This window comes from Rhinolophus ferrumequinum, chromosome 11 (genome assembly GCF_004115265.2).
Source record: "Rhinolophus ferrumequinum isolate MPI-CBG mRhiFer1 chromosome 11, mRhiFer1_v1.p, whole genome shotgun sequence".
Taxonomy (NCBI): Eukaryota; Metazoa; Chordata; class Mammalia; order Chiroptera; family Rhinolophidae; genus Rhinolophus; species Rhinolophus ferrumequinum.
In genome coordinates this window covers 35,243,229-35,255,790 of record NC_046294.1, presented here as the reverse complement: position 1 = coordinate 35,255,790, position 12,562 = coordinate 35,243,229, and the positions used below count along the sequence as shown (strand labels likewise).

At 43.1% G+C, this 12,562-nt stretch overlaps 1 protein-coding gene across 1 annotated transcript; it reads right to left on the bottom strand.

Moving 5' to 3' along the window:
• Positions 1–1,077: 1,077 nt before the first annotated feature.
• On the bottom strand, positions 1,078–2,031 carry LOC117029671 (mas-related G-protein coupled receptor member X2-like). Its single transcript, XM_033118885.1, has one exon. The coding sequence runs from the start codon at positions 2,029–2,031 to the stop codon at positions 1,078–1,080; it is 954 nt and encodes a 317-aa protein (XP_032974776.1).
• Between the last annotated feature and the right edge of the window lie 10,531 nt (positions 2,032–12,562).

Sequence of the window (12,562 nt, the reverse complement as noted above, 5' to 3'; positions counted from 1 at the left end):
TGGGGTATGAATCACATGAATGTACCACTGCCCAAACTCGTTGAAGTGATGATGTGTGCAACCACTTTCTCTTAATTATACCTCTATTAAAAACGTTTAAAAGAGCAACGTTTAAACTTAATATATTTATTTATAGAATATGTAACTTAAAACTTTTTTCTGTAATGAAATTAATACATGTTGAGAGGTGTTTGCATAAAAGGTGTATTTGACATAGTAGCTGTCCTTGGACAATATAGAGTCCAGTAAGACCCATTGGAAACCTGACATGAAGGATTACAGTGTCCCCAAAAAGAGACAGTTAGGGCAAAGGTAAAGGGTTGGAAAGAAGGGAGCATGTAGAATTCTATCGGAGGGCACGGGAAAGGAAACACTGGAAGACAACCTACCCGAAATCGAAAATGTGCTTTGACATTGATTTATCTGGTTATAAAATTTAACTTCATGCTTGCAAAGGTTGAAAATGGTGAAAGCAATTAACTTAAAGATAGCGTCTCAAATCTAGCAAACAGAGATTGAACACAGATGATTTGACAATTCATAATTTATTAATTATTACGTCATTGATTCAACAAATATTTATTACTTTATTTATTATGCAGCTATTGGAAGACCTGACAAAACCAAAGAAGATTGGTCTTGGGGACTAGATTAAATTTTACTCCTTTTAATATATTTGAAATGGATTGTAGGAAAATAACTAAAAAACTTGTCAAGAATGTAAGGTATTTTTAGTTTCTATCAAGTGCGGTAATCAGAGAAATTTAGACTTTTCCTGTGCTGCTCTTAGCCTCTGCTGAAAGCAGCACTCTTCAAAAGTGGGAACAGTCCTGAACCCCAGCATTGGCAAAGCTTCCAAGCATGTTTGTGGAGTGAACGTCCTGTGTAAGGCAGTCCTGAGATCCTGCACCCAGTGTGTAGGGCTCAGTCTCAGTTAATCCTCATAAGCAGGATACTTATGTTAATTTGTTCAGATTCAGATTCCCAGAAGTTGAGAGACTTAAGAAACCTCCCAAACTGATAGGGACAAAGTTGGTTCTCTAAACCCCATGTGTCGGAACAAAGCAAGACTCTGAATCAAGACACCAGAGTGCTCCCCGACATCTCCAGGGTTTCCTGAAAAGGATGTTTTCCATGTTCATCCTCCTCCGGAGTGTCCTGCAGAGCCCTCTGGAGAACCAGCTTCAGGGTCTGCCTTCCCTTCCTCCATCGCTGCCTGAAGGAGCCAATGAAGAAGTAAATGATAGGATTGGTGCAGCTGTTGACACAGGACAGGACAAATGCAACCAGGTAAAGATGAAAGCAGAATTCATCTAAACCACTATTAATGCAGTATTTAAGGAACCAGCAGATGCCCCAGGGCAGGCCGCAGAGGAGAAAGACCAGCACTGTGACCAGGACGGTCACATACAGCCTGGTCGGCTGCACCCGCTGGGAACCACACAGCAGTCTGGTCACCAGGGCCAGGCTGGACCCTGAGAGAAGCACACATAAGAAAATCAGCCACCCAGCAGTGATGAAATCAAATACTTGACACCAATCTTGGTCATGATCCCTCAAGAGGAAGCCACAGTAGCTCCCATGCAGGATGCTCAGCAGCAGGCACAGGGCCCAGAGCAGGGCACACATGACAGCCGACGTGTGTCTGGGGCGATGGCAGCGGTACCAGATGGGCCACAGGACGGACAGGCAATGCTCAGTGCTAATGGTGCTGAGAAAGCTCAGGCCGGTGATGTAGGAAAAGGTGAGCACAGTGGTGAAAAAGCTGGGAGTAGAAATGGGGACGGAGTGGAGGTAGCCGATGAGTATACACAGGGAAACTGTAATCTGGCAGCAGAGGAAGAGGAAGTCGGCTCCCGCCAGGTTGAGGATGTAGACAGAGAAGGCGTTCCTCCGCATGCGGAAGCCCAGGAGCCACAGCACAACTGCGTTTCCAGCCAGCCCCACCTGGGCTATGATGGCCACCAGGAAGGCGGAGATCAGTGCCCCCACCCTGAAAGCTTGAATAATTGTCTTGTCATTTCCATTCATTGGCTTAACTGCAGTCCCCCAGGCTGTGACTATTGCATTCATGCTCAGGAACCCTCCGCTGGTGCCACTAGAACAGAAACAAGACCTGAGCACCTGCTGTATGATCTGACTCTCACGGCCACCCTGCTGCAGGAGAATTACTGTCCCTGTGTTGCACAGGAGGGAAATGCAGGCTTGCAGAGATTAAGGTACTTCCTGAAGGCTACAAAGCCTTGTTGTCCTGGAACCTGGATTCAAACCCAGTTTTCTCTGAGTCTAAAGCCTGGACTTTCTCTACTGCAACATGAACCCTGTACAGATGGGAATATTCTATGGTCCAAACACCTCTCCTCATAGTCCTTGGTCATGACATATCTCCTGGTGGCAAGAGAAGAGAAGTCTGGACAGGTTATGTGGATGACAACAGGACAGAGCTCAGCATTCCTTCTGCCCTGGGACTGAGATTTTCTTTGAGGGGAAGATGCTGGAAACCCCAGGGGTGACCTCAGGGCTACCTCAGTGACTCAGTGTTCCTCTACCAGAAAGGAGAACATGATTTAGTGTCATGAAGGAATGGTACCTCTTGTTATGAGAGGTGTGAGTGTTGCCAGGCCTCTTACGGCCCAGTGTGTCAGCTCTGTGAGGACAGGAGTACTTTTTCCTGTCCATTAGTATGTCCCGTGCCTAGCTCTGTGTGTGGGACACAGTTTAAGTCACTCTTACAATGGATTTCTTTCTAGAGAAGCCAAAATCTTACACAAAAGATACTTCTAAATAAGAGTGTACTTTCACCTTAAAAACAAAACAAAACCCAACTGCATTCCGTTCTCAAAGAATCTATGATGATAGTGAGAGATTTTCCCAGAAAAGTGACACCAAATAGAGAGGTACAAAGAGTTAAACAAACAAACTGAGGAGATACAATGGGAAATTGATCCAATCACACAGGTAGAAATCCTAGGAAAACAAACTGTGATAAGGCTAGAAGATAACATGAGTTTTCTCCCTTTGCCATCAAACCTCATTTCCATCTTCTCTACCCTCCTCTCTGTTCTGCAAAGGTATTTCTCTGCCCCATCAATGGGCTCCCTTTCCCTCTGGCTCCTGGTTGCTCTCAGTGAACGGGAGACACTAGTAGGTGACTGGAGAGCAGGAGGAGAGTGATTTGGGGTTTTAAACTCCATGGCTCTCTCCTGTCAGGTTATGAATTGGCAGTAGTGATGTTACTCTACCTAAGGACAAAGCCCCTGTTTGGCCGTTTCCTACTGTGACTGTCACAACCACAATTACACTCATAGTTCTCCCTAAGTTCTGGTAACTTCTCCTTCCCTTAACCCTTTGGTATTTCAATGGTAACACCTCCCTATTATAACTTGACTTTTGGGGCCTTTGTATCCTGTATAGATTTCCCTTAACCCTGCCCATGCTTTGTACACAGTCCCTTTATTAAACTCTCCTCAATTAACCCATTAGATAGTGCCCAGTGTTTTCTACTGGACAAGCCAGATACAAGGATACAATAAACAAACAGTCTAACAAACCCATTGAACAGCAAGCTAATCTGTGAAAAGCAAAGTTATTAACAATAAGTTAGCCTTGGAAGGCAATGTCTGCATGCCATCTTGTTCCCTAAATTAAAATTAGCAAATCATTGCTCTCCACAGTTGCACATTTGAATGTTTGGAGAGAGAGCGAGAACTAGGGAGATACAACAGAAGCAGACAGAACCTGGCTGGCCCCGTGTGGACCTCCCACAGTCTAAGCTCCCGGCGCCCAAAGCTTTCCTGAGGGAGCCTCACGTGTGCTGACTCTCACTAATGGGTGCCCAAGGCTCCCTGCCAGCCCCTCCCCAAGATGAAATCGTAGCATGTGGACTAAGAGTGAGAAAACAACACTGCCTTTGAGAGACGACAGGTGTGAGCAAACTCTTACCTTAGCTCCATCTTCTCGTTGAGGGTGGTGAGTAGAAAGGGAGAGCTCTCCTGGGTGAGACAAACAACAGAGAGTGCTTTTCCACCCTCTGGACAGGAGATGCCTGAAGGAGCAGGAGTGAACCTGGTGACTAAGAGAGGCTTATGAAGATGCTGGACAGCCCCTGTGATTTCCTGCACAGGGGACACTGGCCAATGAGATTCTGGAGATGTGTGAGACAAGGACCTCAGGAGACTTTTCTCGTGGGCCCTGACTCCAACCACTTATCTCAGCCTCGCCCCATCCTTCCCTGTCTATCCCTCCCTGTGAAGAATGGCTGACCTGGAGCCTTTCACTGCCCACTGTGAGCCTTTGCAGGAAGCCCAGTGTCCCAGAGTCCCAGAGAGCATTATTCAGGCTCTGGGCCTCACGTGGAAAGATGTTGGCTCGAGTAGTAGATGGCCATCAGCTCTGACTGGTTGGCCATCAGCTGTTACTAGTTAGCCAATTAGCCACTGATATAACGGCCGTGACTGCGTTGGTTGGTTGGTTGGCAGAGAGGCAGAGGGCAGATTGCGGATCGTGTGGATCCTACTTCGTGTGTTCGCCCTGCCGCCAGCGAGAATATAGCGGTATGACTCCCCTATCTATGGCTCTGTGGGTGTTCCTTTTTGCCTTCAACATATCCTGCGTTCTTATGTGGGGAGCAGGACCAGAGACCCCGCATGACACCCACCCACCAGGCAATGTGAGATTCCACAGCTAAAGAATACTTTGCTTGGCATTCAGGGCCATCCATGGCCTGGCTCTCCTGATCTTTTCACATTTACACACAGAAGTAAGGTATGCACATTCGTTTTATTGCAGAGGTCAGCAAAGTGTATAAAGTGAAATGCAAAGTCCTTCTTCATCTCATTCCCCAATAGCAACTAATGTTTATAGTTTCCATTTTTAGCTCTTTTACCAGTAATATTATAGCTTTGCATAATCAAACTATGTTTCTAGTTTTGATATATCAATGTCAACAGCAGACTTTATTGAGTTCTCTCCTAAAGGGTAAGAAATGTAGCATACCACACACACTGTCTGTTGTCTTTCTCCCTCTACTCAGGATATTAGCTGAATTATGAAGATGATCAAGGACATTGCAGCCTTAGCTCCTATGACTTCCTTTCATGTGCCCAAGCTGTAGCCAAGTCCAGTTACTTGTCATTTCCTTTAAAAACTTAACTATGAAGCATGTAAAGTAGTCAGAAAACTCATTCACTCATATCTGCATTGACCCAGCACTGCTGTGTGCCTGTGCTGTGCCAGGCACTGTTCCAGGCAGGGAAGATGCAGTGATGAATAACGCACAGGACTACACTCGGGCTTTCCAGAGGGGCTGCGTGAGCTCATCCTGGGAGCGAGTGCTGATGGAGAAGGGTTTGGAGACTCAGCATTAGGGCCTCCACCCTCCAGACCCTTGGAAGAAGAGAGAACCCAGCCAACACAGTCATAAGAAGGAGCTCCTGAAGGAGGGGTAAACGAAGAGAGCACAGTATCCTGAGACTGAGCTGAGAAACCGATTCTAGCAGATGGGAGTGAGCAATAGTCTCAGTCCTCCCTGAGGCACTGAGTGAGATGAGGTCTAATATTTGACCGTGGGATACGCAATATGGAGTCATTGCCGATCGTGACAGGTGTGGTTCCAGGGGATGGTGAGGCTGGAAGATTGAAAGAGTGGGTTGAGGAGAGATTGGCAAGTGGTGTGATAGTCCGCCTGGAAAACCACAGAGAATCAGCTGATAATCAGCATAGCAAAAGACCTGTCAGTAAAAATGGCTGGGCACAAAATTCCTCTACAGAAAGTGTTAGCTTTCTCATATAGGAAAAGAAAATTAGAAGTTATAATAAAATGTAACGTCAACTTATTCTGGAGATAATAGAAAGCCATGAGGACTGACGACAGCTCATATATATTCCAAAGCGTCAGGGGAAAGAACAGTGAGGTGCTCACATAAACAGGCAAATCGATCAATGAAGCAGAGCATAAAGTCTCAGGCATCCAACATGGTTCATATGGGTTCAGTCTGTGATGAAGGGGTTATTTGAAATGGGAGTGTGTAGGGATAGCTTATTTAATAAACACTATTCGGCAAGTGGTAACTACCTAGAATAAAGTACAGCAGGACTCATACCTCGCATCTTATAGCTTGTTATGTTTCAAATGGATTGTATTTTTTAAATAAGAATAAGGTAATTATGTAGAATTGAAAGAAAATGTGAGAAAACTGTTTTGTAACCTTCAATTGCAGGTCTTCCTAACCACAATACAGAAACCCTAAATGAAAATATTGATGAAAATAACTATTAAAAATAAAAAATAATTTTTCTGCATGGAAAAGGCCATCATCAGCAAGTGAAATAACAAACTGGAAAAGTCTTTATAATGCATAGTTTTGACAAAATACTAATATAATGAGACACACACACACACACACACACACACACAGACATGAGGTCAGACAATTAAGTTTGCAAACTTTCTACCCTGCACTTCCATGGCCAAAGGTTGGCGAACCTAATTGTCCGAACTTGTGTGAGTGTGTGTGTGTGTACACATGGACAATTAAGTTCACGAACTTGTTGTAACAATATTGCTAAATTTTTTGATATCAGAGGGATTATTCATTATGAATTTGTACCAGTTGGACAGTTAACCAAGTTTACTATTTGGAAGTGCAGGAAAGGCTGCATGAAAAAGTTAGGCGACCTGAACTATTCGCCAACAACTGATGGCTCTTGCATCACGACAATGCACCAGTTCACACGGCACTGTCTGTGAGGCAGTTTTTAGCCAGTAAACAAATAACTGTATTGGAACACCCTCCCTACTCACCTGATCTGTCTCCCAATGACTTCTTTCTTTATGCGAAGATAAACAAAATATTAAAAGGAAGCCATTTTGATGGCATTCAGGGCATCAAGGGTAATACGACGACAGCTCTGATGACCATTCCAGGAAAAGAGTTCTAAAATTGCTTTGAAGGATGGACTAAGCACTGGTGTCAGTGCATAACTTCCCAAGGGGTGTACCTTGAAGGTGACCATAGTGATATTCAGCAATGAGGTATGTAGCATTTTTTCTATGATGAGTTTGTGAACTTATTGTCGGAGTTCGTATATCTCCTACACAATACTCAGGAAGAACCTTAACAACAAAATAAGAAAATAACCAACACGTTTCCTAGATAACCCATGTTTCTTAAACAAACAAAAAATGCTAAAACATACTCAGGTGAGAAAGGGTAACTGAAATTCCACTGGGATATGTTCACCTTCAGGTTTCCAAATATCCGAAAGCCTAATTCCCTGTGTCGGGGAGTGCATGAATGAAATGGCACCGTCATGTTCAAGCAAAAATTTGCCCAAATAGGGCAGCTGCTCACATGAAGCTCTTCACACAGACCTGCACTGGTAGGAGACACTGCCCCGACCTGAGGGTTTGGTCAGCAGGCGTTAAATCTGCCTCTTACCAGACACTAGATAAGTACCAGGTATCTAAATCTTCCCGTTTTATTTTATTTTAAATATTTTATCATTATTATTATTATTATTTTTATTATTTAAATTTTCCAATTTTAAATGGATTGAGATTTCATGAAAAAATAGGAGCAGAATTGAAAGTTCTTCTGTTTTGCCCAGAACATCACTGGCTTTAGGGAGGATGTTTGTTTCCCCTTCTTGACTCATCTGGAAGTTTTATCTCTTTGTCCATTTTCCAGGCAATAACTGTAGGTATTTAACATACTTGTGTAAAATCTAAAGGCAGTCAGTATTTTTAATCTGTAAAGGAGTCCACTTCTACCACGTTTATGCAGATTAAGAAAAGTTGCCCTTTCTGAGCTGAGGAAGCCCTGATCCTGTTTTTAGGGAAGACGTAATGTGCCCCTTCCTTCCCAGAAGTCACAGCACCCGGACACAGCGTTAACCAGCACATCGTATTTCAGCCCCTCTCCCTCCTCTGCCTTGGACATTGTTTGGTGCAGTGGACAAACCCCACAACCGTCCCCAGGAGTCTGCCCTCCCGATGAACCACACCGAGACCTTAGAGAGCTTCAGCCTCTTCCTCCTCCCAAACTACTGTGTCCCAGGACTTCATTTTGATTCTGTTTCCAACCAAGAAATTAAATAATTATTGGTATTTGTGGAGTTTTCTGGATTTCAGAATTAGTTTCCTGAACATTCTGGACAATTTTATGCTATTATTTCTTCAAATATTATATAGTGGTTAAGAATACGAACTCAGCAGCCAGGCTGTTTCACATCCCTAGTATCCGTAGAGAAACTTCATAACTCATTTTTTTAATAAAAGATTTTTATTAAAGAGTAGAGCTAACATACATTATGTCAGTTTCAGGTGTACACCATAGTTTTTCACCATTCATATACTTAAAGAAGTGACCCAAGTCCAGCACCATCTACACCGTGCTATGCTATCTCAATATTATTGACTATATTTATGACTTACTTGTTTCATACCTGGAAATTTAAACCTCTCATTCCTCTATGTCACCACTCTTAAAATTTTTCAAATACACTTGACGTTCAATATTATTTTATATTAATTTCCGTTGCACAGCATTTGGTTAGACATTTGCATAATTTAAGAGGTGATCCCCCGACTAGTCTAGTACTCACCTGCCACTATGCATAGTTATCACCATATTATTGACTATATTCCCTATGATTTACTTTACAACCCCATGACTATTTCGTAACTACCAGCTTGTACTTCTTAATCCCTTTCTCAGCCACCCCCAGTCCCCACCCATCTGGGAACCATCAAAATGTTCTATGTACCTATGTGTATGTTTTGTTCTTTACATTCCACATATAAGTGAAATGACTTTGCATCTGTCTATCTTTCTGACACACTCCACTCAGCACAATACTCTCCAGGTCCATCCAGGCCACCGCAGATGGCAAGAACCCATTCTCTTCCATGGCCGAGCAATATTCCACCGTACATTTGTACCAGCTCCTCTTTATACATTCTTCCATTGATGGATACCCAGGCTGCCTCCACATCTCGGCTATCGTAAATAATCCTGCAATGAACATATGGATGCACTCATCTCCTCGAAGTAGTGCTTTGGATTACTTCTGATAAATACCCAGAATTGAGATTACTGGGTCTTCCTTTGTCTCTTTAATGCATAGACATTGTTTTAGTCTGTTTTGTCTGGTGTGAGTATTGCTACAACAGCTTTTCTATTATTTCCATTCCATTTTCATGAAATAACTTTTTCCATCCCTCTACTTTCAGTCTATGTGTCTGTCAATCTTAGGTCAGTCTCTTGTAGGCAGCATATGTAAGGGTTTTGTTTTCTTATCCATTCAGCCACTCTATGTTTTTCATCAGACCATTTAAACCATTTACATTGAAAGTAATTGTCGATAGGTATGTACTTATTGCCATTTTATTATTCATATTTTACATCTTTTTTTTTTTTCATCTTAAAGAAGTCCCTTTAAAATTCCTTGGAAAACTGATTTGGCTTGATGAACCTCTTTAGCTTTTTCTCATCTTTGAAACTTTATCTGTCCTTCAATTCTAAATGACAGCTTTGCTGGGTAGGGTAGCCTTGTTTGGAGATGGCTGCTTTTCAACACGTTGAATATTTTGTGCCATTCCCTTCTGACCTGCAAAGTTTCTGTTGAGAAATCAGCTGACAATCTAAATGGGAGCTCCCTTATAAGTTACTAGTTGCCTTTCTCTTGCTGCTTTTAGATTCTCTGTTTGTCTTTAACCTTTGCCATTCTAATTATAATGTATCTTGGTGTGGACCTGTTTGGGTTCATCTTGTTTGTGACTCTCTGTGTTTTCTGGACCTGCATGTCTCTTTCCTTCACCAAGTTAGGAAAGTCGTCAGTCATTATTTCTTCAAATAGATTCTCAGTCTCTTGCTTTCTCTCTTCTCCTCCTGGTCTCCCTCTGATGAGAATGTGGTTACGCTTGATGTTGTCCCTGAAGTACCTTAAACTATCCTCATTCTTTAAAAATTCTTTCTCCTTTTGCTGTTCTGATAGGGTGCTTCATGTTACCATGTCTTCCAAATTGTTGAATCAGTCCTCTGCTTCATCTAGTCTGCTGGTGAGTCCTTCTATTGCATTCTTCATTTCAGTTATTGTATCCTTCACTTCTCACTGGTTCTTTTATATGGCTTCTATGTCTCTTTTCGTGCTTGCTATGTGTTTGTTGACGTTCTCACTAAGCTCCTTGAGAATCCCATAACTAGTGTTCGAACTCTGTGTCTGGTAGTTTGCTTGCCTCCATTTTGTTTAGTTCTTTTCCTGGAGTTTTCTCTTGCTCTTTCATTTGGGTTGTATTTCTTTCTTTGTTTGTTTTGTTTTTTTCATTTGACTGACTGTGTTTCTGTCTATGTATTAGGCAGATCTGCTCCATCCCTCAGTCTTGCTTGTAGACTTATGAAATAGGTGTCTTGTGGGCTCTGTGGTACAGTCTTCTTGATCCTCTGTGCTGGGTGCTCCAGGAATGTCCCTTGTGTGTGTTGCGTGCCCTGCTATTATATTGGTGCCTTTTGCTATTGGCACATCATTGAGTGGGATTGACATTCAGTCTGACTGGCTGTGGGGTTTGGCAACTTCCACAGCTTCTGGTGTCCTGTGTGGGGGGTTTCCCACATGGAATGGGATTTGCCCTAGTGAGCTCCAGTGCTTGCTGAGACCGCCCTTTGTGTTTACCACTTGTGGGGCTAATCGGGTGGTGGTCTGCTGTGGTCCTAAGCCACCCTCCAAGTATGCTGGTTCTGGGGCTACTTGGGAGGTGCTCTGGTACAGGGCCAGGTCAGCCACTGCCTGTGACTATCTGGGGTCTACCTGGTAGGACCTACAAAGAAATCCATAGTTGGTTAGTGCCTGCATTGGTCCTGGAAGTGCAAGTGAGAGGCCATGCTGTGAACTGAGGATGGCGGCCACCAGTACTGGATCTGGGGTAGTTGGTCAATATGCCACATACTGAGGTCTGCTGTGGGTTGTCGGATCCTGTAATGCTCAGCCACCAATAAAGCCTTGTGTTGTGCAGAGTTGGTTGTGGTGGGGTCTCAGTGAGTCACCAGGCAGGAGTAAGCGGAGCTTGCCTGACCAATTCAGATTCAGATCTGGCCATGGGCGAAGGCTCAACCCAGGGAAGATGGCCCCCAAGTCCTGGCTGCACTGGACAAAGACCCCACACAGGAAACATTGCAACTATATTCCATCTCTTGCCCGTAGCCTCTTACCTCAGTCTGCACCCCCATATGTCTCCAATGCCCACCAAGTCACTGTCTCTCCTCTGGAGCCCAGGGTGAGTGCATGCAGGATAGTTGTGTGGGCTTTTTAAGAGGATGTCTAGGTTTCACGAAGCCATCCACCCCATGCAGATGATCAGAATCTATTTTTCAAAGCCAGCTGTTGTGGCGGCTCCTCTTCCCGGCATCAGTATTCCGGTATGGGGAGGTTGGTGTGGGGATGGGATTCCTCGTTCCTCTGGGGGAACCTCTGTGGCTGATATATCTCTCCTAATTTTCATCCACCACACAGAAGTTTGGGGACAGCTGTTTAGCACCTCCATTCCTCCTACCACTATTGACATGGCTTCTTCTTTATATCCTTAATTATAAAATTTCTTTTGAGCTAGACTTCAGATGGTTCTCCAGCTTGATCATTCTTAATTTAGTTCTATTATTGATGTGTTCACCAAATGAGGCAAGCATAGCATTTACCTATCTGCTACCTTGGGTAATTCTCCATAACTCATCTATATTTCTGTTTCCTTATCTGTAATGGGGTTCACATTATTACCTCCTTTAAAGGTTTATTATAAAGATTAATGACTTCAGTATATAACAGCTTAGACAAGGATGCATACCGAGTACTATATCCTTGATTGCTCTTGTATGATTTTTAATGTTCATTCTTTCTGGAGGTCAGGACATATTGTTAAAGTTTCCTTTTGTATTTTCCACATCTTTAACTCCTCTCTTTTTTTCCTAGGTAGATTGCTGGGTAATCCATGTATGTATCTTCCATGTTACCAGTCTCTTTGCACTGTGAGTAATTTTCTGTTTAATTCATCCAGTGAATTTTTAATTCAATTTTTATATTAATAATATCTAGACTTTCTCGTTGGGATTTGTTTTTAGATTTCTTTGGTCATTTTTGTTCTCGTGACTATGGCCCACATTTTTAATTCTCTCTTTTATGTCTCTCACCCTATTAAAGCATAACAGTAATCTAATTCTCTGATAATTTTAATGCTAAAGTCTATATGTATCTTATTTTATGGTCTATTGTTTCTTTTATCCCACTCATACGGTGCCTTGTTTCTATGTGTGTGGTGAGTTCTGAGTGTGAGCTGCTCACTTGCCTTGGGACAGTATTTGTGGGCTTCTTTGAGGTCTGAATTATAGTGGAGTTCCTCCAGAGAGGACCTGCGTTTCCTTTTTCTAAATGACTGGGGGAACTTCCCAGCATGGCTTTCACCTATCAGGATGTCCCCAGAAAACTCTCTGTCATTTGAAGTTTCACAAACCTCAGGTTTTGTGAATTTGGACCACAGTATGATACTGACTTTTGGCACAAATTCTCAGGAGAG